The sequence below is a fragment of the Bison bison genome, unplaced genomic scaffold (assembly GCF_000754665.1).
Source record: "Bison bison bison isolate TAMUID 2011002044 unplaced genomic scaffold, Bison_UMD1.0 scf7180017864100, whole genome shotgun sequence".
Classification (NCBI taxonomy): Eukaryota; Metazoa; Chordata; class Mammalia; order Artiodactyla; family Bovidae; genus Bison; species Bison bison.
The window spans coordinates 264139-291996 of NW_011494672.1; the positions used below are offsets into that span (position 1 = coordinate 264139).

The 27858-nt window shown below is 40.1% G+C and overlaps 2 protein-coding genes across 2 annotated transcripts in view; one reads left to right on the forward strand and one right to left on the reverse strand.

The window, feature by feature from the left end:
* The window catches only part of EIF2AK2 (eukaryotic translation initiation factor 2-alpha kinase 2), a 30575-nt gene extending 15597 nt beyond the window's left edge, over positions 1-14978 (forward strand). The window contains exons 9-16 of the mRNA XM_010838606.1: positions 475-540; positions 2408-2530; positions 6446-6562; positions 8622-8802; positions 11611-11739; positions 13197-13301; positions 14320-14370; positions 14448-14978. Of these exons, the coding sequence (XP_010836908.1) occupies positions 475-540; positions 2408-2530; positions 6446-6562; positions 8622-8802; positions 11611-11739; positions 13197-13301; positions 14320-14370; positions 14448-14570 (895 nt within the window). The 3' untranslated portion in view covers positions 14571-14978. The remainder of the gene's footprint in view (positions 1-474; positions 541-2407; positions 2531-6445; positions 6563-8621; positions 8803-11610; positions 11740-13196; positions 13302-14319; positions 14371-14447) is intronic.
* A 5545-nt stretch (positions 14979-20523) lies between these two features.
* Positions 20524-27858, reverse strand: part of GPATCH11 (G patch domain containing 11) — an 18472-nt gene continuing 11137 nt past the window's right edge. The window contains exons 8-9 of the mRNA XM_010838607.1: positions 25919-26000; positions 20524-25209 (exon numbers count right to left, since the gene is read on the reverse strand). Coding sequence (XP_010836909.1) covers positions 25154-25209; positions 25919-26000 — 138 coding nt within the window. The 3' untranslated portion in view covers positions 20524-25153. The remainder of the gene's footprint in view (positions 25210-25918; positions 26001-27858) is intronic.

The window sequence follows — 27858 nt, forward strand, 5'->3', positions numbered from 1 at the left end:
AAACCCTCATCCCTGTGTCTCCTGCATGGGCAAGTGGATTCTTTACCACTGCGCCACCTGGGAAGCCTGGAGGGAAGATAACAATTTGTATTTGTTTAGTTTTAGGTGGCATTTGGACTTCCAATTGTAGGAGGCTTACCACCAGTAAGGAATAAATGACAAAGGAAACACAACCAGGATGAGAATTCAACAAGACAGATTTCCTAAGGTTTTGAGTCTAAAGGGAGAAAAAGAGGCTAGCGGCATGCTGGCAATCAATGTGTTAAGGCTGAAAAACACAGGAAAAGAGTGAAAAATTGTTAGAGCACAGAGAACCCCATTGTTTCTTAAGACAAAGGTTAGAACCTTTGCTACCCTGCTATTCTAATAGTTGACTCATAATAAAAAAAAAGCCTAGTGCATAGCATAAAATCCACTCTTAATAAGTTATACTTGATTTTAGTTTTGAATTTATGTGTTTCTCTTAACTTTTAGAAGTTTGGCGCCTATATTTGTCTCTCCTGTGAAGACAGAAGGAAACATTTATAGTGTGAACGAAAGGTAAGAGGGAAAACCAAGAAAAAGAAAAAGAATTTGTTTAAGGATACATGTACAAAAGTTGACAAAAGTTTCTTAAGGGACAGTTGAACATCAGGCAAGTTAAGTTATATCTCTCCCTGAACAGTTTGTTTTAGCTCAATCAGGCCCACAGAGGATCATTGCCTCATGGAGGAGTACACTTTAGATGTGTTCAAACGGAATGTGGTGTCTGTGTGGTACTCATGTGGGTTTCTTTGACATCTCTGGGAGGTTTTAATATTGAAAGCCAATATTTCTGTAAACCAGTAATTTTTTTTCAACAAAAGTACTCCTGCAGGAATCAGATTAGATCCATTTGAATCTGTTTTCCATTTTCCAGCTTCATAGCAGATTTCACTTTGAAAAGTGTTCCTTTGGTGGTCGATCGCATGTTTGAGCTTAAATAAAGTATCTTTTAAAAAGGAGGCCTATTTGCAACAGAGGAACATCAAGTACAAACTTAAGAAATAATAATGCTATGCTATACTGTGCTAAGTCACTTCAGTCGTGTCCGCCTCTGTGTGACCCCATAGACGGCAGCCCACCAGGCTCCCCCGTCCCTGGGATTCTCCAGGCAAAACACCGGAGTGGGTTGCCATTTCCTTCTCTAATGCACGAAAGTGAAAAGATAAAGTGAAGTCGCTCAGTCGTGTCCGACTCTTAGTGACCCCATGGACTGCAGCCTACCAGGCTCCTCCGTCCATGGGATTTTCCAGGCAAGAGTACTGGAGTGGGGTGCCATTGCCTTCTCCAAGAAATAATAAAGAATGACCAAGTATGTAATAAGTACCTAATATATATCTGGCACTGTGCTGGGCATCGTATTTATAGCAGGAACAGTAGAAGCAGCCCGTGTCCTCCTGGAGTTTTTGTGGGGATGATAATTACACACTGTGACCAGCGGTCTAAAGGAAAAGCCATGGTGTGGTTGGGGACCCTTGAATTTAGGGTGAGGGATGAGGCAGGGCTTTCTCTGGGCCACAGTTGTGGGGAGGCTTGAGGGATGAGTTAGCACAGGGAGGTGGGGAGCCCCTGGTACTCTGTGAAAGAGGAGCACATGGGAAGGCGAAAGTGGGACAGGTAATGTGAGCACCCGAGGAACTGAGAGAAAGCCATGTGCCAGGAGGGCAGTGACCAAGGAGCCGGGGTCACCAGACAAGCCGGAGAGGGGACGGGGACAAACAGGTGGCCCCTGGTAGCCTATGTCAGGGTTTTCTGGGTTTTGCTGAATGCAGGGGCAGGCTTGGGAAGCGTTTGGCCAATAGTCGTGATCAGACTTAGTATTTATCACACTGATTGCTGTGAGGCTCGTGGACTGGAGCAGAGGAAGGTGAGGAGGTGGTGTGTCTTGTGAAGAGGGTTTGGTGGGAGTCTTATTGGAAGCTTGCGCCAATGGGGGAAAGTGGGCAGACACCCGCAGATGTGTTTTGGAAAGAAAATTGGCAGGTCTTAATGATGGAATGTGGGGCAGGAGAGAGGGGAAACCCAGAGAGGTGCAAACATAAACAGGCTCATTTCTTGTATGACAGCTTGGTAGTAGCAGGGAACACAGTCTGGCACTCTTCTCTAAAGTTTTATACTTGGAATAGAAGATTCTTTACCATTCTTTCATGCAGCCAGGCGGTGACTGACTCCCAGGAGTGATCTGTTATGTTGGGATGGGAAGAGGGAAGACTTATCCTTTGTGATTCAAGAGTTTCTGTGAAATGGATCCTTCTTACTCAGAAGGGGAGAGTCCTGTTTGTTATAGAGTCCATTTCACTAGCGCCTTTAAGGGAAAGCAGAAGGGTCGGAGTGGAGGAACAGAGGACATTGAACTCAGAATAACAGCAGCATTTTATCTCTCAAGGTTATTCAACGATTTCACAGAAGTAACACCAATTGGCTCAGGTGGATTTGGCCAAGTTTTCAAAGCCAAACACAGAATTGATAAGAAGACTTATGTTATTAAATGTGTTAAATATAATAGTGAGTAAGTAGTAATATTTTATTTTTTTAAATGTGAACTTGCACTCTTCTTTTTTACGTATCCTCTTCTTCATTAGTGTATTTTTTTTCCTGGTCCTCCTTGAAAATATTATTCATGAGGAGAATGATATTTGGCTTACTCTGAAATGACCTCACTTTCCCGTGGTTACTTTAATTAAAAAATGGATATACCATTGATTATCCTTGAGGCTATGTTGATGAGAACTACAGTTATAAAATCTTTTAGCTCAAGGTGACCTTTGAGTTTTTCTAGTCTCATCTCCTTATCTTACAGAGGAGGAGAGTGAGATTCGAAGATGTGAACTGATTTGCCAAAGGTAAAAGCTAGTTGATAATTGTGCTGGTTGTCTATTATTGCATAATACACCACTCCAAAATGCAGTGGCTTAAAAAAGTTATGACCAACCTAGACAGCATATTGAAAAGCAGAGACATTACTTTGCCAACAACAAAGGTCCGTATAGTCAAAGCTATGGTTTTTCCAGTGGTCATGTATGGATGTGAGAGTTGGACTGTGAAGAAGGCTGAGCGCTGAAGAATTGATGCTTTTGAACTGTGGTGTTGGAGAAGACTCTTGAGAGTCCCTTGGACTGCAAGGAGGTCCAACCAGTCCATTCTGAAGGAGTTCAGCCCTGGGATTTCTTTGGAAGGAATGATGCTAAAGCTGAAACTCCAGTACTTTGGCCACCTCATGCAAAGAGTTGACTCATTGGAAAAGACTCTGATGCTGGGAGGGATTGGGGGCAGGAAGAGAAGGGGACGACAGAGGATGAGATGGCTGGATGGCATCACTGACTCGATGGACGTGAGTCTGAGTGAACTCCGGGAGTAGGTGATGCACAGGGAGGCCTGGCGTGCTGCGATTCATGGGGTTGCAAAGAGTCAGACACGACTGAGCAACTGAACTGAACTGAGCTGAAACACCAAATTGTTATTATCTCTTATGGTCCTTTGAGTTGACTGTGTTCACCCGGGTCATTCATCATGCATTTGCAGCCAGGAGTCATCTAAAAGCTTGGCTTGGCTGGACATTGGAGATGGCTCTCACATGGCTGGCAGTGATGCTGGCTGTGGCTACAAGTGCAGCTGGAGCTGTAACCAGAGCGCCTCCACCTGGCCGCCTTATGTGGCCTGGGCGTTTCACAACTTAGTCATTGGGTTCTAAGAAGGACTGTCCCAGAACAACTCATCCCAGGAGGAAGCAGTCTTGGAAGTTCCGCATCATATTGATTAAACAAAGTCACTCTGGTCAGCTCGAGGGAGAGGGCAAATAGACTCTTACCACTTAGTCTGAGGAGTGGATGTGAGCATGGGCAGAGAAGAAATTAATGATGACCATCCTTGGGCCCTATCTCCTGTGGTAACAAGGTGGAGATTTAGAACTCATCCTCTGGAATTCCAATCTACTGTGTTCCCACCATATCCCAAAGCTTCCCATGTTTGTTTTATGTATTATCTGTGCCCCTCCCCACCCCCACCCCAATTATTGGATAACAGAACTCCTTTTCGAAGGAAGACACAGAGGAAGGAGCTCTGAAATCCCATGTTCACCGATCTTGCCTGTTATTTTCTGGCAGCTGTTATTATTTGTAATTTGGCCAGACAGATCCCTCAAGGATCAGAGAAGGAGATGGAAAAGGGATATAAGTGAACAAAAATGACATAAGAAAAGAAGAAGCAGGTGTGGTGTCTTAGATGCTCTTCATCCAGTCAAACCAACCTATTGTTTGTCCCGTGGACAAAGCCTTGCGGTTGAAATACCTTCATACTGCTGCTGCTGATGCTAAGTCACTTCAGTCGTGTCCAACTCTGTGCGACCCCATAGAGAGCAGCCCACCAGGCTCCCCGGTCCCCGGGATTCTCCAGGCAAGAACACTGGAGTGGGTTGCCATTTCCTTCTCCAATGAATGAAAGTGAAAAGTAAAAGTGAAGTCGCTCAGTCGTGTCTGACTCCCAGCGACCCTATGGACTGCAGCCCGCCAGGCTCCTCCATCCATGGATTTTCCAGACAAGAGTACTGGAGTGGGGTGCCATTGCCTTCTCAGACCTTCATACTACTTGGCATCAAAATAAGGCTTTTTCCTTCATTGTTTTGCTTACCAGGAATACTGCTGTTCTTTCTATCCCATAACATCTTTTTTAACGGTAATCCTTCATGATGATAAGGGTGCAGTACCTTGAACGTTTCTCATAGATTCAGTTCAGTTCAGTCGCTCAGTCATGTCCGACTCTGCGACCCCATGAATCGCAGCACGCCAGGCCTCCCTGTCCATCACCAACTCCCGGAGTTCACTCAGACTCACGTCCATTGAGTTGGTGATACCATCCAGCCATCTCATCCTCTGTTGTCCCCTTCTCCTCCTGCCCCCAATCCCCCCCAGCATCAGAGTCTTTTCCAATGAGACAACTCTTCACATGAGGTGGCCAAAGTACTGGAGTTTCAGCTTTAGCATCATTCCTTCCAAAGAAATCCCAGGCTGATCTCCTTCAGAATGGACTGGTTGGATCTCCTTGCAGTCCAAGGGACTCTCAAGAGTCTTCCCCAACACCACAGTTCAAAAGCATAGATTGGTACAGCACAGTTAAAAATGCACTTGGAGATATGCAACGAGAAGCATTAAAGTATTTGTGTGCTTTGACCTATGGATTTCCTATTGGGAACCTATACCAAGGATTATCCAGATTACAGGAAAAGTTATTCAAGTAGATAAAAATCACAATGTCATTTATAATAGTGAGAAATTAGAGCAAACAATGTTCAGCAATAAAGGAATGATTTAGTATGTTTTGTGCTCTCCTCTGATCAATGACTGTTTTGCGGTCATTAAAAGTGAGGGTTATATACTGTAAATATTTATATACACTATGAATGGCACGATGCTAGAAGTTGCTTCAGAATAATGCAGGGAAAGATGAGGAAGTAGGTAAGAGTATACAGGAAACAAGATTGGCCAGGAGTTAATTACTGTTTCATCTGATGGCCAGGTAGGGGTTCATTCTACTATTTGCTCTACTTTTTAATACTTTTGAAATTTTACATTAAAATGTTTATACATGATGGTTAGACAGATTGTATAGTAATAGGGAAAAATTTAAAGATAATATATGAGAAAATGTTAGATAAATATATATACTATAATTACACATATGTAAACATGTATATGAAGAAAGACTATAAGAAATCATCTAAACTCATAAGTGTGTTAGGATTGTGTTAATATATGAGTAACTTTTTCTCTATTTTTACAAATTTTACATCATACAGAACTTTTCAAATTAAAAAAATAAGTTGCAAAATGTTTGCTTATCCTTTCTCATTCTTGAAATCTCATAACTCCACTTAGCATAGGATTGTCATAACTCTTACCTATGCATTCCTGTAAAGCTCCCACATTGTGCAGTGAAATTTCAGTTTCTCTGCATAGATCTCCCTCTGTGTATATTTTTGCCATGCACTGAAAATTCTGAATTAGGTTCTTCATGCAGCTTGGATTACCTACCCTTGCTGCCCAAATGGAGTTTGCTTTTGAAATCCAAAGTGATTTTAACACGAGTCTAAATAAAACATAATGGATGATTTTTATTTTAGATCCAAAAAAAGTTTGCATCACTGGTAGCTCACAAGAGTACTACCTGTGACTTCTAAATTGTCTGAGGTTTGAAATAATTTTAGTCACTGTTTTTTTTTTCTTATGTTGAGAGTGAAAACAGCTGATTTTTTTTCTGTGTTCACTCTTTCCTTTTGAGAGCTGCAGGCTTCCGTTCTAAACCTTGGTGTGGGAACCATGGCAGCTGTTTAATAAGGGAATATTGGTGATTGTCTCCTATTGCTCAAGGTGTTTTGTTATTATCAGGGATGGATACTGACGCCTTCATGTTCCCTGTTTCTTTTAACTAGGAAGGTGGAGCGTGAAGTGAAAGCTTTGGCAACACTTAATCATCCAAATATTGTTCATTACCACAATTGTTGGGATGGGCATGATTATGATCCTGAGCAAAGCTTAAATTCTTCAAGGTAACTAAAAATAAACTCTCATAGTCTTAATAGGAGGAGCGAAACTTGTTTACTGTGTGTGGGTCAGTGGATAAGGCCACTAATTATTACATTTAATAATCATAACCAGAAACTTTGAGACACTGTTATGCCTCCATTCTACAAATGAAGAGACAATGAATAATCTTTTCCTTGCTGCAAATTTGCTTTAAAAAACGTTTTTTTTAAATTGTCCTCTGTGGCTTCCCTGGTGACTCAGATGGCAAGAAGCTGCCTGCAATGTGGGAGACCGGGGTTTGATCCCTGGGTTGGGAAGATACCCTAAAGAAGGAAATGGTAGCCCATTCCAGTAAATTCTTGCCTGGAGAATTTCACTGACAGAGGGACCTCGTGGACTACAGTCCATGGGGGTCGCAAAGAGTCACACAACTGAGTGACTAACACTGTCTGTGGTTTTTGACGTCTCAGGCTTAGGTTTCCTGACTGTTGTTTAAAGTACAGGCTTTCTCACGTGCCCTGACTCCAGTCCAGGTGGTAAATGCAGACAACACAACTGGAGGCCGCCCTCCCCCCACTGCTAACGCTCTTCTGCTCCACTCAGCTGGTTGGCAGGGTGCAGTCACAGGGTCCCTTCTGTGTGTAATCATACCACTCATGGTGAGGTGAAGGGCAGTCTAAATAATTCCAAGACCCTGAGCTGTGATGGGGGTACCCCCCCGGCCCTTGCATTACTCATGTTTGTCTCAGGCAAGCCACTGGAAAAGGACTGAAGGGTTATAAAGAGCCTCCCTTTGAAAGTCACCCCGTGTTCCTTGGAGACAGTTCTTTCAGTGCAAACCTGAGGCCATGGTGAGCCTGTTCATTCACCGTCTCCTGACTCCAGCCCTATCTCCACACCATGTAATTTAGAACTGTATCTTTAGTTTCAGAAGTACCATCCGCATATGGACTTCAGCTTTTAGAAAATTCCTGGCTACCTTTTTTTTAATTTTCTAGCCAACATATGCTCAAAGAATTTAAATTAATATTAAAGCCAACTTAGTTCAGAAAAGAACAACTACCATGATTAGCAAAATCGGTCCTCCTTGCTGTGTGGTGTGTGCTTAGTCGCTCAGTCATATCCAACTCTTTGTGATCCCATGGACTGTAGCCCATCAGGTTCCTCTGTTCATGGGATTTTCCAGACAAGCAAACTGGAGTGGGTTGCCATTTCCTGCTCCACAGGATTTTCCCAACCCAGCGATCAAACTCACGTCTCTTGAGTCTCCTGCATTGGCAGGCAGATTCTTTGTCACTAGCTCCACCTGGGAAGACCCACCTCATTGCTATACCTCGTAACAATTTTTGGCATTTCTCTTAGAGTTCCTATCCATGTACTACTGCAGCAGTCCCTAACCTTTTTGGTGCCAGGGACTGGTTTCATGGAAGACAGTTTTTCCATGGGCCAGGGAGAGGGGATAGTTTGGGGATGATTCAAGCGTATTACATTTTTTGTGCTCTTTATTTCTGTTATTATTATATAACCTCTGCTTCAAATCATCAGCATTAGATCCCAGGGGTTGGGGCCTGCTGCACTGTTGTTTTCTGCTTGTTTTTCCTTTATCGCTCTCCCATCAAACTATAATCCTCATGAGAACAAGGCTAGTGTCTAACTCATTTTCTTATCTTTAGGTGCCTGTTCTGTGTCTTTTGCAAAATAGATGCTCTGTAGAGCAATCGTGAATTAAAATGTTTCAAAATTACAATATATAATAATGAAATTTGGTTTTCTGCAATTTTGTCATGCTTATGCTTCTCTTCCTATCTATTAGCAAAGATAGTCAAGGACCTTCAGTGTTAAAGAATGGGAAGGCTTCTACTTTACAACTTAGCTAAATAAACAAAGCTTTGCTATCTGGGAACTTATGACCTAAATAAAGAGTGGTTTATTATGTGTTGACTCACATTTGTTATATTTAGATTTCTGTTTTGAGACATGTTTGGCATTTTTAAGAAGGTGTCATTTTTTAAATTTAATTTTTAAGTGTATTTTTTTATAAATTTATTTTTATTGCTACTTATACAGTGAATTTTATCCCAGATCAAAGACTAGGTGCCTTTTCATCCAGATGGAATATTGTGATAAAGGTACGTTGGACCAATGGATTGAGAAAAGAAGAGGCAAGAAGCCAGACAAACGTTTGGCTTTGGATTTCTTTCAACAAATAACAACAGGAGTGCATTATATACATTCAGAACAGTTAATTCATAGAGACCTTAAGGTGAGTGGAAAATGTGCTGTATTGAGAATTGGTAAATAGAATTTATTAATGTGAAAGTCTGTCTTCTTTAGTTTTCTAATCGATCGACAGTCGTGAGGAAATAACATCTCTGATCCTGTAAGGTTAGAGTGGATATAGCACTTGCCCCAGGTACCAGTCTGTAGAATCAATCAGGAGGTTGCCAGGACTGTAAACTTACTAAGATGCTGAGCTCTGCAAGAAGCAGCTCATTGCTCATTCACTTCTGGTCCTATTTGCCATCCTGGCTGATACCTTCACCCCAGTTGTAAACACTAACCACTTTAGTGTACTGGACATTTCTATGCACATAATTCTTGTGGCTGGCACATCTAGTTGAGTGCTCTGTCTCTGCCTCTACTGCTACCCAGGCTTGTCTGAGAGGCAGAAGAGACTCTGGTGACTCTGGCTTTGGGAACACGATTCTCTTAACCTTTTAAGTCATTACTCTTGAGGGCAGTCACAGCCACTAAGTCCAGAGTCTCGAATTTGCTTGGCACTTGGTGAGACATCTCTGCCCCATGAAAACTGCAGCAATGCAAACCTTGGACCATGCCATATACTTTTGTATTTTCATTTTCTTCTGGCTTCCTAGCTTCTCTCATGGTCTAGATGAGCAGTTTTCCCATTTCCTCCTCAAAATCAGACAGAAGAGCTTTTCAGTCTTCCCTTGGCACTCTGTTCCCTGTGATTTGCGTACCGTCGTCAAAAACCTCCCATGCTGAATCCTATCACCAAACCTTTGCTCGTGTGCTCACATGAGACACTCTTCTACCTGTCCGCTTTGGTCTCAATTTCTTTATGAGGCTTTCCTGATCGTTCTGGATTAGACAGAAGCACCTCGTCTATATGGACCTTGGGCTTATCCCACATGTCTAAAACAGCCAGGAACGAGAAACAAAGAAAAATGTTCCTTGAGAAAAATAAGCAGCCATGTACATAGTTGTTTGTTGGCCTTGGTAGGAAAAGATGGCCCTTAAGAGGTATTGCATCCTTGGTCTTCTCAGGGGCTGGATGTCTGACGCCTTCATATTGGGCTGCCTCTGGTTCCAATATCTCATTTTGTTAATAACAGTATTTGAAGGTGTTCTTTGAAGTTGGAAGGATATAAGGACTCTGTTCAAAAGAATACATTTAGAATGGCTATACGTTCACTTTGAAATGAATCATATAGAGTTAAATAAGAAATTAAGCACAATTATCTCTTTATACAATCATTTGCAAATAAATTATCTACTTACACAGTCATCTCCTCTACTCAGAGGTTTGGGCATTTCCTCCCAGGCCCCCATCAGGATGAGTTAATGAAAATGCCTAGTGCTCCCTTCTCCCACCACGTGGTTGGCCAGTTCCCTCCTGTATCTTGCACTGCTTGTGCCTCTTGTCGGGGAGTCATCTTTTCTTGTGTCTGTAGAGAGTGTTTGCCCTATGTTTGCAGGTGCTCCAAGGTCAGACTTTCATCTTTTTTAACTTGCTAACTTCACTGATACAGTTACTGCTTTTTCACATCTGAGAGAAGATGTAAACAAAAGTGTGCATCTTATTTTGTGATGCTTCGCAAAATACCTGCTACTGGTGGCTTTGCCAGATAATGGTCTTTACCCAATAAAGCCCCTGTTCTATGAAGTCAACCAGCATTTACCATAAGAACTAGACCAAAGATGCTGGTGAGAGACACAGAGGTTTCTGGAGAGAGGGCTTATGGGCTGAGGAGGTTCAATTTCCCAACTGCCCCAGGCTCCTCGGTCACCTTATTCTTGTGCCTCCTGGATAAAGTTTGCACCCCTTTTTTTTTGCCACACCTTGTGGGATCTTCGTTCCATGACCAGGGATCAAACCTGGGCCCCCTGCAGTGGAAGCACAGAGTCCTCATCAACAACTTTCCTGGTTTCATGGTCTTTAGAATATTAGTCAATACCTTCTACAAAGTTGTGGAATTCTCATTCTGTTCTTCCTTTTTTTTTTCCCATTATGCTTAAAGAATTATGTAGAAAAATATATTTCAGTGCTAGGCATCAGCTTCCAGTTAACTTGGTATGCCTTCAAAGACAGAGGGGCTGTGTTTGTTAAGAAGTCAGAAGCCTGGAGAAATGGATATAAAGGAAGCTCCCAGGGAAAATTCTGCACAGGGTATTCTGCAGCATTACTGGGAATGGACTCATTCTGAGAATCTCAGGATGGGAGAGGATCTTAAGGGTGTCTCCTTCAATCCCTTTCAAATGCTGGACTCATGTTTGCAGTGTTTCCACCAAGTGGGTGTCCAGCCCTGTCTTGACTACCTTGTAGGATGGGGAACTCTCTAACTCCCATTTGTTGGACCACACGATTACTATATTCAGTTCAGTCAGTTCAGTCGCTCAGTCGTGTCCGACTCTTTGCGACCCCATGAATTGCAGCACGCCAGGCCTCCCTGTCCATCACCAACTCCCGGAGTTCACCCAAACCCATGTCGTATTAGGATATATTAAAAGCAAGTCTTGGGGTCGTTTCCATCCTCTAGTCCTGGATCTATCCTCACAGGGACCAGGCAGGAGTGAATCCATCTTTCTTTGACTTATCTTCAGCTATCTGAAGGCAGCTATTTCCCAAGCTTTCTCTGCTGTCAGCTAAAATGTCCTGACTTCTTCAGTTAGCATTTTAAAGACTGATATTAATAAGTTTCCTGTTTTGGGCTACCTAGGAGCAGGTAAATGCCTTACAAGTAAATTTAAAAATAGCTGTTAAGAAGTATGAATTGGATATGTGATAAAAATCTGTCAAATTAGTACTTATAACATATTTTTTCGGCAGCCAGGTAACATATTTTTAGTAGCTATGAACCAAATCAAGATTGGAGACTTTGGACTTGTTACATACCTGAAAAATGATGAAACGCGGACAAGTAAAAAGGGAACTTTACGATACATGAGCCCAGAACAGGTGAGGTCCCCTTTCTTTCTGTCTAGATATTTTTTATCTCTTTCATTTTTTAATTATAAAAATAACAGGCACTCATAAAATTAAAATAATACATAAGTAAATAGAATGAAAATGGAAAATTACCATTGCTCTTCATTTTTATTCCTACTCTTTTCACCAGAGTTGGTAGTTTATCCTTTTAGGTCATTTTCTTTGAGTTATAAAAAATATATAGATACATATATTTATGGAGACTTTTTTACATAAAAATAATAAATACATTTTATGAAGCTACTAAAAGTTATTTTGTGACTTAATTTTTTTTTACTCAACAGTGTATCATAATCTTTCCATATCTGTACAAATAGATCTGACACATTGTTTTTAACAACTGTATTGTACACCAAAATACAGATATACAGCAATCATTTAACTATTTCCTGACTGATGGGCATTTATTTAGGCTGTTTTCAACCTTTTACATTTGTAGACATGTTATGTGTCTTCTTCCTTACCTGTGAGTCTAAAAACAAGTATTTCTGTGATAATCAATGATAGAGTCTTTGAAGTGAAATTGTTGACTAGAATGACAGGTGCAGTTTATAAAAACATAACAAAGTTTTTCCAAGGTGTGTAAGTAGAAGTCATAGGGGAGTAACAGCTTCCTTTCAACTCCCATTCTCTTAAATATCTCCTGCATCCAATATTGAGGAAAGATTTATACACCATAAAATTCAGATCTTGAATGTCTACATTTTTTTTTTTAGTTCTGACAAAGGCATAGGTTCATGAAGCCTACAAGCCTATGAGAAGGTAGAACATTTTCCTCACCTTTAGACCCATTTCCAGTCGGTCATTCCTCTCCACTGCCCAGAGGAAACCAGTTCTCTGATTTCTATCACCATAGATTACTTTCCCCTGATCTTGAGCTTCATATGAATGGGATCACATTGTATGTACTCTTCTATGTTTGATTATTTCACTCAAAGTAATGTCTGTTGGAGAACCTCTAGTGGTTGCTTATAAATAACAGCAGATTATTCCTTTTTGTGGCTGAATAGTATTCCATTGTATGAATATACCACAATTTGTTCATCCATTCTCCTGTTGATGGACATTTGGGTTGCTTCCAGTTGTGGAATATTGTGAATGAATCTGTGATAAACCTTTGCATGCAAGTGATTTACTGGGCGCTTCACCTAATGGTCTCATTTAACCCCACAGTCAAACTCTGAGGTTCAAACTATTGCTATCTCCATTTTAGGATTTAGATTATTCCCACATTGATGGGTAGTGTATACAGGTGATTCAGCTGTTTAGTGACAGAGATTTGAACCTGGGCAGTCAGGGCCTACATATCTTGCTAATGAATATACATTGTTGTGTGTTATAAGACATTTTGGTTAGATAACTTTTTTGGCTTTAGAAGCCATGAATATTTATATCAGTGAGTCACGAATATAAATTTTTTTTTTCAGCTTTCTTCTGTGAAAGACTATGGAAATGAAGTGGACATCTATGCTTTGGGGCTGATTCTTGCAGAACTTCTTCATATATGTCCCACTTCTTTAGAAACACAGAAGGTAAATACAATGTTACAGAAAGAATTAAGCAACAAAAATTATTGACCATCATATTCAAAGTACTGCTGCAGTTATTGACCTCACGTGAGGATGGACTGGAGCATGTTAGTGTTGACTGCAAATTAAATATGAATTTTTATCTCTTTCAAGTTTGGGCAACCAATACTTTTTCTTGAAGACCAAACCTTTGGTCTTCTTTGGAAGGTGTGTGCATCTCTGTCTGTAAAATTGTATCGATGGCTTGCTTTGCATAAGACCCTGTGCTGAGCTCTCCAAGGGTTATGAAAATGAGGAAGGCTGTTCTCAAGGAGCTTATATGTTACAAGGAAAGGTAACATAAGAGAATGCTATGAATATTATAGGAGAAGGCATGAAGTCTAATGGAAACAGCTAGGAGGGGGGCTTTGCTAGCTGCAGGGATTTAGGCTTCATGCAGGTGTTTAAATTGGGCTCTGAAGGATTGGTTGGCTTCCAATACTCCAATTTAGAGAGAAGGTGATGCTAGCGTGGAAAAGGATTGGGAAGAATATATTTGGGAATAGTTGGCAGTGTCATTTGTATTGGAGTATATAAGTCAAGGAAGTGGTTGATGGTCAGTGGTACTGGAAAGATATACTGGGATGAAATTAAAGCAAGAATATGAATTTCTTATGAAGAATGCTGCAGGCAACTGGATATCCTAGTCTGAAGGTCAGTAAGAGGGACTTGCCTGGAGTTGACAGCCTTCTCCCCTGTAAGGCAGGGATATTGAAAATACCTTGCAGAGGGCTCCAAAAAGGATGCAAGGAGATAATTCATATGATGCTCTTAAAACTTCAACATGCTGTAGTGATCAGGATGGTTCTTAATGGGGGTGGTGGGGGAAAAGGATTCCCGCTTGCTTCTTAGCTGAAGAGATTTTTCTAAAAATCTAGAAATATCCTAGAACTCTGGTATCCCCAGCCTTTTGTGCTTTCTAAGTTTGTTTTTCTCCAAAGTGAATCATTTCCTAATAAACATATATATGTTTAATTTTTAGTTCTTTGACGATCTAAGGAATGGCAGATTAGATGTATTTGACGACAAAGAAGTAAGCATTTAAAAATAATTGAATTTTGTTTATTGCAATGTTTTCTTTCCTAGAATTGACTCTTACTGTCATTACAGAAAGATCTTCTGGAGAAATTACTCTCAGTGGACCCCAAGAAACGACCTACCGCATCTGAGATACTGAAGACTTTGAAGGAGTGGAATAATGTTACAGAAAAAAAGAAACGAAACACATGTTAGATACTTAAAAAAGTATCCTGCTTCTGATAATTCCATTTTCCTGTAACTGTCTAAAATCTGCTTGGGAATATTGATGGTATTTATCTTCTATTTTCATTTTTTCTCTTAATTTTTTTTTTGCCACATTTGAAGAAAGATTTACATTTTTTCTTACTTTAGAAACATTCTTACATTTGACTTTCCCGTGGATAATCTTCTTGTTGTGAAAATACCAAAAGAACCCCTCAAACTTTCTTTTTAATACCAATCAGTGAATCAATTAATGAATGAATATTTGTTAAATGCCTAATGTTTCTAGGCAAAAATAGTATCAGATCTATCTCTGTCTTAAATAGCTAATAATCTAGTTGGAGAATATGGTGACCATGAAAAGATAAGTAAAAAAATAAATAAGTATAATACTTCTGAAAGCAATTTGGTATCATGTAGCAAACTTATGGCACCCCACTCCAGCACTCTTGCCTGGAAAATCCCATGGGTGGAGGAGCCTGGTAGGCTGCAGTCCATGGGGAGTGACTTCACTTTCACTTTTCACTTTTATGCATTGGAGAAGGAAATGGCAACCCACTCCAGTGTTCTTGCTTGGAGAATCCCATGGGTGGGGGATCCTGGTGGGCTGCCATCTCTGGGGTTGCACAGAGTCGGACACGACTGAAGTGACTTAGCAGCAGCAGCAAACTTAAATGTATATATCCTTTCCTGAAAAGCAATCAATTCCATTGCTACATACACACCAACAAGAATGTTCATAGGAACCCTGTTCATAATAGCCAAAAAATAGGAAACAGTGCTAATGTGCACCAGAAGAAGAAAGGATACACAAGTTGTGTTATATTCACACACTGGAATACTGTATGTACAGCGTGACATGAAGGGATTTCAGCTGAACACACTAACATGCCAGATCTCTCAGGAACATATGTTAAGGAAACAAAGCAGACTGCAGAAAATATACACAGAATGATTCCATTAATATAAAGTTAAAAGAACATGGTAAGTGGAATAAGTGTGAAATGAGTGTGTTTAGGTATCCAAACGAATGTGGTAAACAACACAGGGAAGGAAAGGAGTGAGAACAATTATTAGATTCTGATAGTGGTTTTCTCTGAGGAGGGACAGGAGAGATTTAAGAGTTAACAGTTAATTTTTTTTTCCTTACTCTGCATGTTGAGTCCACTAGTGTTTACTGCATAATTCTTTTACTTCTCTTAAATACATTTTGTACATGTTATAACAGACACTTTAAAGAGATGATAATTGTGCTGTAAGACAATAGCTGAGCACAGAAAACAGTCAATCTGGAGGGGTGAGATGACATACTGAGGAACCATGGCACAGGCTTAGAAGTGACATTCCAGTGAGACTTCCAAGTCTGTGAAGGATTGAGATGAATAGAGAGCAGACCATGTGAGGAGCCTGGACAAAGGGCCTGGTATGCATCCTGGAAAAGATAGATTTGAGAAATTGGGTACACTAGTTTGGTTCCATGAATTGCTGTTGGGAACGTGCTTAGTTGCTCCGTTGTGTCCATCTCTTTGTGACCCCATGGACTGTAGCCCGCCAGGCTCCTCTGTCTGTGGAATCCTCTAGGCCAGAATACTGGAGTGGGTTGCCATTTCCTCACTCCAGAGGATCATACTGACGTAGGGATTGCACCCGCGTTTCCTGCATCTCCTGCCTTGGCAGGCAGATTATTTACCGCATAGCCACCTGGGCCAGAAGATAATTAAGGCTGCATCTTGGAAGAACTTGAGGGTTACTTTAAGCTTTGTAGTAACCAACTGCCTTCCCAGGTGGCGCAGTGGTAAAGAATCCGCCTACCAAGGCAAGAGAAGCAGGAGAGGTGGGTGTGATCCCTGGGTGGGGAAGATCCCCTGGAGTGAGGAAATGGCAACCCACTCCAGTATTCTTGCCTGGAAAATTGCACGGACAGAGGAGCCTGGCAGGCTACAGTCCATGGGGTCCCAAAGAGTCGGGAGTGACTGAGCACACAGCAGCAACCAACTATCATTCTAAAATCATCGTGTAATTTTGTAATTTTTAAAATGAGCCATGTTTAAGCTTAGCAGAAAAATCATGGTAGTAGAAAATACTTTTGTCAAGATTGATAGCAGTTTCTAAAAAGTGTAATTGAAAGCAGTTAATATGGTCTTCAACTCCCAGTGCAGTATTTGATTAAGGCAAGGTTCATCAATGGATGCTAAAACTTTTGGTTGAAAAGGTATTGGGAAACAGGAGCCACAAAAGGATGTAAATATAGTCCCATAGATGATATTGCAAAGGGGAAAATGTATCTTTAAAATGAAAAGATCTTGTCACCACAATAACCAAGTAATTAAAGGTTCAGCATCACCAAAAGTGGAAGCAGTTAACACCGCACCCCTCCTGATGTGATGTAAGAATTATAGACTGTCAGCTGTTTAGTTTTATTGCCCGCAGTGTTTAACTGGAAATTAATCATGAAATTAAATTAAAATGATTAGCCAAATCCTGAATGAAATCATTGATAAGGTAATTAACTTGGGTTTCTCAAAAAGTCAGGACGATGAAAAAGAAAGTAGAGGAACTCTTCTAAATACAGAGAGACTAGAGATACCATGACCAAATGCAATGCTTGAATCTTGATTGTATCCTGGTATATACATACAAAAAAAGAAGAACCCAGGAAATAGCTATAAAAGACATTTTTGAGATAATTGAGAACATTTGAATATAGACTGCATATTAAATGAATTTATAGAATAATTGTTAATTTTCTTAGGTATGATAATGATATTGATAATGATAATGATATTATCATACTGGAAGATGTCTTACTTTTTCTTAGGCAGTGCATACAGAAATATTTAGAAGTGAAGTGGCTTGACATTTGCAATTTACAAATGTTCAGCAAAAATCAAGGTGAACATAAATATGGGTATGTAGGTATACACTTAGTCGTTCAGTAGTATCCGACTCTTTGTGACCCTTTGGGCTGTAGCCCGCCAGGCTCCTCCATCCATGGGATTCTCCAGGCAAGAACACTGGAGTGGGTTGCCATTTCCTCCTCCAGGGGATCTTCTCTATCCAAGGGACCGAACCTGTGTTTCCTGTGTCTCCTGCATTGCAGGCAGATTCTTTACCTGCTGAGCCATTGGAGAAACACCTGTGTGCATGTGTGTTTATAGAGAGAGACAGTGAGACAGAGAGGGAAGTGTGGCAAAATGTTAACAATGGAAAACTGATAAATCTAGGTGGAGGATATACAGTATTTCTTGTGTTATTCCTAGAGCTTTTCTGCAGATTTGAAATTTTTCTAGGAGGAGACAAATCTTTTAAAAAAGTATTATCTGGATTTGTTGAATAAAGACAAACTCAAAATAAAAGCCAATGAACGTGGCAGATGAGTGAACATGGCTTTATTTTTAACCTCTCATTTTTTAAATTCAGGTATAATTGATTTGCAATATTATATTAGTTTCAAATGTATAGCATAGTGATTCAGTTCTTTTATATATCCTTCTCTCACTCAAGTATTTCTCGACTACTGTGAAGTAAATATAGCATCCCTTAAAGGTTTATTTTAGCATGTATTTTCTCAGCCTTAAATGATCTAGTAAATAAAAAGTATCCTTTTAGTCAGAGGAGAAGAGGGGCAAAGACCGGGGACCTTATTTGCTAATTAAAACACATATGTGCAGAGATTTTCAAGAGCCATTTTAACCTAATTGCCTCACTAGAAACAGAACTTCTAGGAAATTTGTATTACAGAGAACACATATTTCCTATTAAATTTGCACATATTTAACATAAATATATATAGATGTGTCATACTCAGCACATGTTATTTTTGTTGGTGGTTTTTAATGTAAATACACACATATACACATATGTATGAGTGTGTGTGTGTCTGTGTGTATGGCCAGCTATATAATATGTGGGATCCAAAGCAAAATGGAAATGTGAGGCCCTTATTCACAAATTACCATGGGGACCTTGTGCAGCCACATAGACTGCATGTCAGTGAACTCAGACTTGTACGTATATACACGTGTGTATCCACATGTGTACCTACTGCACATGTGTGTATGAAATGGTTAGAAATCTAAAAACAAGCTTTTCCAAGACTCTGTTATCCAGTGTACCAACTTGAGAGATAAAGTCACAACATCTGTTTCACACTTTCAGCATAGATTGAGGTTTTTGGCATGTTAATTTTTCATTATGAATATGGAATAATTTCAATATTATCCATATTTATAAGTTTTTGTGTTAAAACATAAAAGCAGAGACTAGAATAATGAAACTCTGTGTACCCGGCTTCAACAACTATCAGTACTCTGCTTTTCTTGTTCTATTTACCCCTTTATTTTGCTGGAGAATTTTACAGTAAATCTCAGGTATTGTATCATTCCGCTTGTAAACACTTAAAGACGTATTTAAACTTTTTTTTCTTTGTTTTTTGGCTGTGCTGGGTCTTCTTTGCTGCCTGCAGGCTCTCTCTAGATGTGGTGGGCGCAGGGCTAGTCTGTAGTTGCGGTGTGTGGGCTTCTCATTGCCGTGGCTTCTCTTGCTGTGGAACTTGGGCTCTAGGGCACGTGGGCTTCAGGAGTTGTGGTGCGTGGGCTCAGTGGTCCCACAGCATGTGAATCTTCTTGGACCAGGGATTGAGTCTGTTTCCTTCTGTATTGGCAGGCAGATTCTTAACCACTGCAGTACCAGGGGAGTCCTAAAGATGTATTTCTAACATAAAAGATATTTTAAGTTTTAACCAAACCTCGATATCACTGTTGCTCAACAAAATTAGTAAGATTTCTTTAATAATCAGACTGTATGGAGTTTTCCTATTTAAAAATATTTTTTGGCAGGTTTTTAAAATCAGGATCCAACATTGCATTTAGTTGGTAAATAAACTTTTACCAACTTTTACTCTATAACATTTACTCTATAGTATTACCCTGTTATAGAGTACTTTTGTTCTATAACATTACCCTGCTTTTTGTTTCTTTCCTTTTGCCTTTTATTTGAGGAAGGAACTAGGTCGTATATCGTATAGAACTTCCTTCATTTAGGATTTGGCTGATGGTATCCCCATGGTGTTTAGTTAGATCTAGAAAATTGATTTGACTATGGTCTGAAAAATTTTTCCAATACTCCCTAGATGATGCTGTAGTGTGTGTGTGTGTGTGTGTGTGTAGAGAGGAGTCTTCCTTATTTCTATGTGAAAACCAACATACAATGTGTATTTCTTATACATTGTGTTAGGGTATGATGCTATGTATTCTGCATCACTCCAGGAGGAGCATGATGTCTGACTGTTCCACTTTTGGTGATTTTGATCGGTGGTTTGTGGTGGTGTCTGGGTTGGGAAGATCCCCTGGAGGAGGGAAAGGCTACCCACTCCGGTATTCTGGCCTGGAGAATTCCATGGACTGTACGGAGTCGGGCACGACTGAGCGACTTGCACTTCTGGTGCTGTCATCCACTGCCGTCAGTTTTCCTTATCGGTCTTTCATCTAAGAGTGTCAGCAGCCATTGATGACTATTGCCTGGATCCATTGTTTCATTAGGGGTTGCAAAACTGTTTTTCAGATTCTATCAAACCTCTTGCATTTATTATCTGTGATTCTTCTTGAAAGAAGAATTTTCTCTAAAGCTGAATGGGTTGTTGCTGTTTAATCGCTAAGTCATGTCTGACTCCTTTGCGATCCCATGGACTGTATCCCACCAAGCTCCTCTGTCTGTGGGATTTTCCAGGAAGGAGTGCTGGAGTGGGTTGCCATTTCCTTCTCCAGGGGCTCTTCCCAACCCTGGGATTGAACCCATGTCTCCTGCATTGGCAGACAGATTCTTTACCATGGAGCCACCAGGGAAGCCCAAAAACTGAATGGAAAAGATGGGATTAATATTTATTAATTTTTAGAATGAGGTGGCACCCCAGCAACCTCCAAAGGTGAGAAAGAGGTTTTTTGGCTTTTTTTTTTTACTTTTTTTGGTGGGGGGGCAGGAATGTGATCCAACCTATACTTTGAAACTGTGTTTAGACTAGGTTGGAGCAGGCAAAGACTATTGAAAGGTCAGAAGTCCGAGAGGCTAAGCGGACCATAACAATGGGAGGGGACAGAACCAAGAGGAGCTGGCATCTAATTGGATGTGAGGATTTAGGTAATCAGAGAATACCTCCAGGTTGCTCTGATGGTGAGCACCAGAAGTATGATGCTGTTAAAGAAGGTCCAAGTCTCAATCACATTAACCCCTTCAGTGAGCCACACACAGCTGAGAGAGATTTTGTCTCACACTGTTCTCTACTGCACAGTTTTTAGTTAGAATTTAAGCAACAGTGGAGCAATGGTTCATGTGCGGCACACTGAGGAGGTAAAATGCTGGATCTCGTTTGGAGATGTCGAGTTTGAGGTGCTGCCATAATATTCAAGAGTGAATGTAGAGCAGATCTAGGAAATGCAGGGGAAGAACTTGAAGGATGAGCTGGAATCATACACAAAAGAGATGTGGGTCTTATCCGGAAATAAGCCCTGGTGCTTAACTTTGAATCCAAGAGCTTGCTGAGGGAGAGTACATAGAGGAAAGGGCTCAGAAACAAAAGTATGCTGGACATCTCCATTTAGATATTTACCCTTTATATCTAAATGTCAGTCCACTCCCTAACGTCTGTGATTTTCCATCTGTGACCGTGAGCTACTCCAGTCCTGACATTTCCTCAGAATGGTCACAGGGACAACAGCTGACAGGTGTACAGAGGCCCCACTACTGGCTTATACTAAATGCAGAGAGAACCCAGGTCTCCCGCATTACAGGTGGATTCTTTACCATCTGAGCCACCAGGGAAGCCCATTACTGGCTTATCGGAGGACTAAAATCCACGTAATGGGTAAAACTCTTGAGGCAAATCAGATATCTCAAATATGTGTGGCTCTTCAGGGGTCAATATGATTGAGACCTGTTTTAGTTTCCTAGAGCTGCTGTAACCAAATGACCACAAAGTCGGCGGCTGAAAACAACACATTTATTTTCTTACAGTTCGGGAGGCCAGCGTTTCACTGGGCTCAAGTCAAAGTGCTGGCAGGGCTGTGCTCCTCTGGGCGCTCCCGTTTTGCATCCCCTGTTCAGCGTTACCTGGTTAAGTCCCAGCCACATAGGTCTGCTCAGGGTCACCTAAATAGGCTTTTGTGCTCAATGGCTCTTAGCTATGGTTTCTACCTAAAGTTCCCTTCAATCTTTTCCTCTTTTTTGTAAAATAACAGCTTTATTGAGACATAATTTCACACATTCTAAAATTCACCCCATTTAAAGTATACAGTTTAGTGGTGTTTAGTATATTCAGTTGTGCAGCCATCACCACAATCAATTTCAAAACACTTTTGTCTCCCCAGAAAGAAACCCTGTACTTGTTAGCAGGCTTTCCTCATCTTCCCCTAATTCTCTGCAACCACTCATCCACTTTCAGTCTCCATAGACTTGCCTGCTTGGGACATTTCATTTAAGTGGAATCATACAACACAATCATACAACATGTGATCATTTTCACTTAATGTTTTCAAGTGTCATCTATGATATAGCTTGGGTGGAAATTCCTTTCCCTTCTGTTGCCAAATAGTATTCGACTACATGGATACATTAAATTCACCTATTCATCAGCGGATGGACATTTGGGTTTCTGTTTTCTGGCTATTATGAATACTGCTATGAATATTCGTGTGCGAGTTTTATGTGAACATGTTTCCATTTCTCCTGGGTATATACCTGGGAGTAGAAACACAGGTCCTACTGTAACTCCTTCCTAGTGACTTTGGATATGAAAATGATGTTCAGAGCCCAAATTCAGTGTTGCTACCATAGTGTTTTACCATCTCCCATACAGAATGAAACCTCTCCCTAGTACCCCTAGTGCTTAGTACTTCAGTATGGTACTTATCAGTTTGCCTTGGCACTCCGTTATTCCTGTGTGGGTGTCCTCCTCCTTGTAAATTTCTGGAAAGCAGGGACAGTTGATTTACCTTAAGGAAGCAACCTGCATAAAGCAGGAACTCTCTAAGTGCTTTTGAATTAGTAGGGAATAAAAGTGCCAAGAATTTTATATGCCTGATCCTACAGAATGTGTCTGATATGAAATAATTGTTCATTGTGAAATTTCAACAATTAAATGTTGGTATATAACACTTGAAAGTGGGTAGGTAAACCAATATTAAAATCTCTTTTATTTTGAATTTTAGAAGCTTCAGTATTTTGAGTTTATAATGAGGAAAATCAAACATTTTAGAAATTCTAGATAGGACTTTGACAATAAACATAGTATTAACATACTATGGTCAAAAGTAAATGACAACCTGACCTGTTAAAATTTATGTTTCAAATGTCACTTATCTTCTAAAGCAAGTTTAAAAATTCTTTTCAGTATTTTGCACCCCTTGGTTTTCATTATTGTCTGGTTATGAAGTTGTTAAAGGCGTTTATGAATAAAAGTAAGCTTTTACTCGTACTGAAAATCTGTAGTTTTCATTGGTGGTGGTAATGGAGGGATGTCTCCCACTCTCCAAGGCAGGCTGAGTGCTGGGCTCTGGCCTGGAAACGCAGACCCCAACTCTGGTGGATTCATGGGTGCCGTCACGGTTATTCCTATTCTTATGTTAATGAATATACTCACGAACATATTTAAAATACTCTAGGCCACCGGGCAGGTAGCCCCATAGTGCAAGGAGAAAAAGAATCCAGTTCCTAACTTCATTCTGTCTGAAAGAATCCACATGGCTTTGGGTCTGACAGAACGAATGTCATTATGGTGGCTAACATGACAGGCAAGCATGTGATTATAACTGCAAGAAGAAGACGCACTCATGTTTTATCTGTTAATACAGTGTTACTATTTTTTACATGAAAAAGGTAAATATCAAAACAGTATTGTCCAACTATATGTCCAATGTTTTACATATGTATTTATACTCATAAAAATAATAATTCAGTTTCTAGATGAAGAACTGAGGCCCAGACATGGACTAGGTTTTCAAACTCTACTGCATGTTGGTATCAAGGATAGTAGTGCTCAGGCCAGAGTGATCAATTATATAGACTCTCTGGAAGTATGATAATCTTTGTATTATCATTTATTTAAAGCTCTCCAAGTTAAACTTGAGGACAAGTGAATTAGGTCATATTAGGTCAGAGGTTAATACAACTCATACTATTGATAACTTGGGTAAGTGTAGGTTAGCTTCTGCTATGTTCTCAAGTATGCTGTTTATAATAAGAGGCTGATCTCTTGCTCAGTGCTTCAGAAAGGTGAGCTGTAAAACTGTACAGGTAAGGTCACAACTTGATCCAAAGAACAGTTGTGCTCTGGTTTAACCTAGAGCACTAGTTCTTACCCACAGGTGATAATCAGACTCAGAACTTTAAAATAAATAGATATCTAGAAACAATCCTAGACTAGCTGAGTCAAGTCACTAAGGGTAGTTCCTGAGCGTGGGAACTTTAAAAATTAAAGTTCATGATTTTGATGCCCAAACTTACATGGACCTCTCTAGGAATGTGCCACATGGTATGTCTTTAGCTGTATTTGGTTAAGTTATAGGGAAGCAGAATTCAGCTTAAGACAGAAAAATAACTTTAAAAATGACTTAATGCTACCCAGCTCTTCTAAGGCAGTGCGCTGTCTGCGGCTGGACAAATCAAGGTAGAGGCAGGATTACCACCTGCTGGGAATGTTGTCAAACGACTAAGAATTTGGATCACCTGATGTTTCAGGTTACTCCCAACTATTGTTTCTTTAGCCAAAACTTGCAATGGATACACACATTGCCATGAAAACTCATGACTTTATGGAATATCATAATTACTCTGTCTCTAAAACTTATTAGAATTAAGTACTGCTAATGGAACCTTGCCTCTGACATTACTCTCATTGAGGGGAATACTTTTCGCCTCCTCCTAATGCTTGAATGCAGGGAAGGGAACCTCTTCTTGCTCCTTGGAAGGCAGAATTGTGGGAAGAAGTTCTGCGAGCCTGTATTCGTTCCTTCTCAACAGAGCTGTATCTCTCCTGATGCGTGGTTTTGGGAAAAGGAACTGAGGATGCGTGCCTCTCCTCTGCCCCGAGGGCTGGCTCTCTCACCTTGACAGCTGAGATGGGCTCTATCCTTCCTCTGAGGCAAGGTCTGCAGTTCTCTCTAAGCAGGGAGATCTCACAGGGAGTGTGGCTGGAGAACAAGTCAAGTAGCTCTTCATTCCATTAGTAATAAAATTGATATTTTGATCTCAAACTCCCCTGTCTTATTTCTCAATTTGTTTCAAAGTGAAGAAGGGAATAAGAGAGCTGGTGTCCTTAAACCCCATAAACGTCATGACAGAGTCATGAACTGTAATTGCTGGTGGCTATAATACTTGTGCTCTGCAATGGCTTTCCATTATATGTTGAAGTTAGTAACCAATTATATTCTAAAGTACAAAGTACTTCTAATGTACAAAAAGAACAAAACATATGAAGTCCCCTTTCTTAACTGGCATCAAAAATTTGGGAATTCTAACTGCCCAACTATCTGTCTTTAGGAAACAAGAACATTTGCCAAGCTTCCACTTTATTGAGAATAATCTTAGTCATGATCTGCAGAAGTTGGTCCCGGACAATTTGAAGACAGGTCTTCTTTATCTGTAATTTATGTGAGGAAAAGAAACAGTTAATACAAATTGCACAGTAAACTGTTTTAGAAAATTATTTCAGCATAACATGTATTTTGTAGTTGTGTCTGCTTCCTTATTCTGCTAAACAAACCAGGAAAAGATACAATAATAACCCCAAATTCTTCACTCTCAAGTACAAAGTCCTTAGGTTCAAGTTAACAAAGCTGGCTTGGGCAAGTGCTAGAAAAGAAAGCACTTGTGTCTTTAAGACATCCGACATGTTTTAACCGTTTCTTTCCTTACAATGAAAAAAAAATGGAGTGGATTTCAACATTCTGATTTTTATGGTTCACAGACAATATTCTACCTAAGTACAAAAAAATTAGTTCTAAAAATTTACTATATCTTTCTAGTAGCTGAAGAATTGTGGAAAAATAAAGCATGAAAAAAATTTATCATCTTCAACTGATTAAAAAATTCTTTTTTATGAAATAGAAGACTGAAAAATTCCCTTCTGCACATTCAGTTTCTGAAAAGTTAAAAGCACCTTTAATTAACCCTCACTTCTTTCTCTACCCACTATTTCTTTAAAGCATTCATCCAACATTGCCCTTTGGATGGAATAAAAAGTTTCCATTGTCTATGGGAATTTGACTTTCATAAAAAAAAAAAATCAAAGCTGAAATCAAAGAGCATTTGTATCCAATAGTTTTTAAAAGTATAAAGTATTTTCTTACCTTCATAGGCTGTTCCACACCAAATACAATACAGATGTTCTTCTCTTAAATAACTAGTCAGTATTTGTAATTTTTCCAGTACCTAGGTATAGGTAGGATACAAGCACATTAATGGTTCACATTGAACAGAATTTTTGTTTTTAGGTCTCTTAGATTATGCTGAATTATCCCAAGACCATAAATCTTCTGCTATACTCTCAGTTAGGAGAGGCGTCAAGGGTGGAATATATGAGAACATGCCCCATTTTTACTAGCTGCCCCACTTCACTTCTGTCAGACACAACACAGGCCACTTGTTAACATTTCAACAATAGATCGTGGCTGGCTCTATTAAAATCAGCATCCTTTAAAGACCCCTCCTATTAATAGTTCCAAAGAATCTGGGTGAAACTGTCTCACTCTGCCATGAGAGTTCTCATCAATGGTTTCCCAGTTAGGTGGAACATAGATTTTTCAAATTGTGAATGTTTCCTACACCCTCTTTTATACAAGTAACCATAGAAATGTGTATTCTTTTCTTGAAAACTCTCTATTTACTCTGAATTGTGTTTTTTGACTTTCTTTTGTTTGTGGGTGAGTTGGGGGGAGGAGGTACTCAGAATTACTTCCAGAGGGTCAACAGGAAACAAGGTAGAAATCAACATAATTTACATTTGCAGCTTATACATCATCCAAACTGAGGTGAGAGGGGTAAACTGAAGCTAAAAGGGTCATTTACATGAAGTTTTGATTTGGGGTTAATGTAGTAGTTCTCAACTAGGAGTGATTTTTTTTCCCTCAGGTGAAAATTTAGCAATATCTGGAGACATAAGAAAGCCTTCTTCAGTGATCAAAGCAAAGAAATAGAGAAAAACAATAGAATGGGAAAGACTAGACATCTCTTGAAGAAAATTAGAGATACCAAGGGAACATTTCACACAAAGGTGGGCACAATAAAGGACAGAAACAGTATGGACCTAACAGAAGCAGAAGATATTAAGAAGAGGTGGCAAGAATACACAGAACTATACAAAAAAGATCTTTGTGACCCTGATAACCACAATGGTGTGATCACTCACCTAGAGCCGGACATCCTGGAATGTGAAGTCAAGTGGGCCTTAGGAAGCATCACTACAAACAAAGCCAGTGAAGGTGATAGAATTCCAGTTGAGCTCTTTCCAATCCTAAAAGATGATTCTGTAAAAGTGCTCCACTCCATATGCCAGCAAATTTGGAAAACTTGGCAGTGGCCATAGGACTGGAAAATGTCGGTTTTCATTCCAATCCCAAAGAAAGGCAATGCCAAAGAATATTCAAACTACTGCACAATTGCACTCATCTCACATGCTAGCAAAGTAATGCTCAAAATTCTCCAAGCCAGGCTTCAACAGTACATGAACCATGAACTTCCAGATGTTCAAGCCAGATTTAGAAAAGGCAGAGGAACCAGAGATCAAATTGCCAACATCCGCTGGATCATTGAAAAAGGAAGAGAGTTCCAGAAAAACATCTATTTCTGCTTTACTGACTATGCCAAAGCCTTAGACTGTGTGGATCACAATAAACTGTGGAAAATTCTGAAAGAGATGGGAATACCAGATCACCTGACCTGCCTCCTGAGAAATATTTATGCAGGCCAAGAAGCAACAGTTAGAATTGGACATGGAACTACAGACTGGTTCCAAATCGGGAAAGGAGTATGTCAAGGCTGTATATTGTCACACTGCTTATTTAACTTATATGTAGAGTACATCACGAGAAAGGCTGGACAGGATGCACAAGCTGGAATCAAGATTGCCAGGAGAAATATCAATAACCTCAGATATGCAGAGGACACTACCCTTATGGCAGAAAGCAAAGAAAAACTAAAGAGCCTGTTGATGAAAGTGAAAGAAGAGAGTGGAAAAGCTGGCTTAAAATTCAACATTCAGAAAACTAAGATCATGGCATGTGGTCCCATC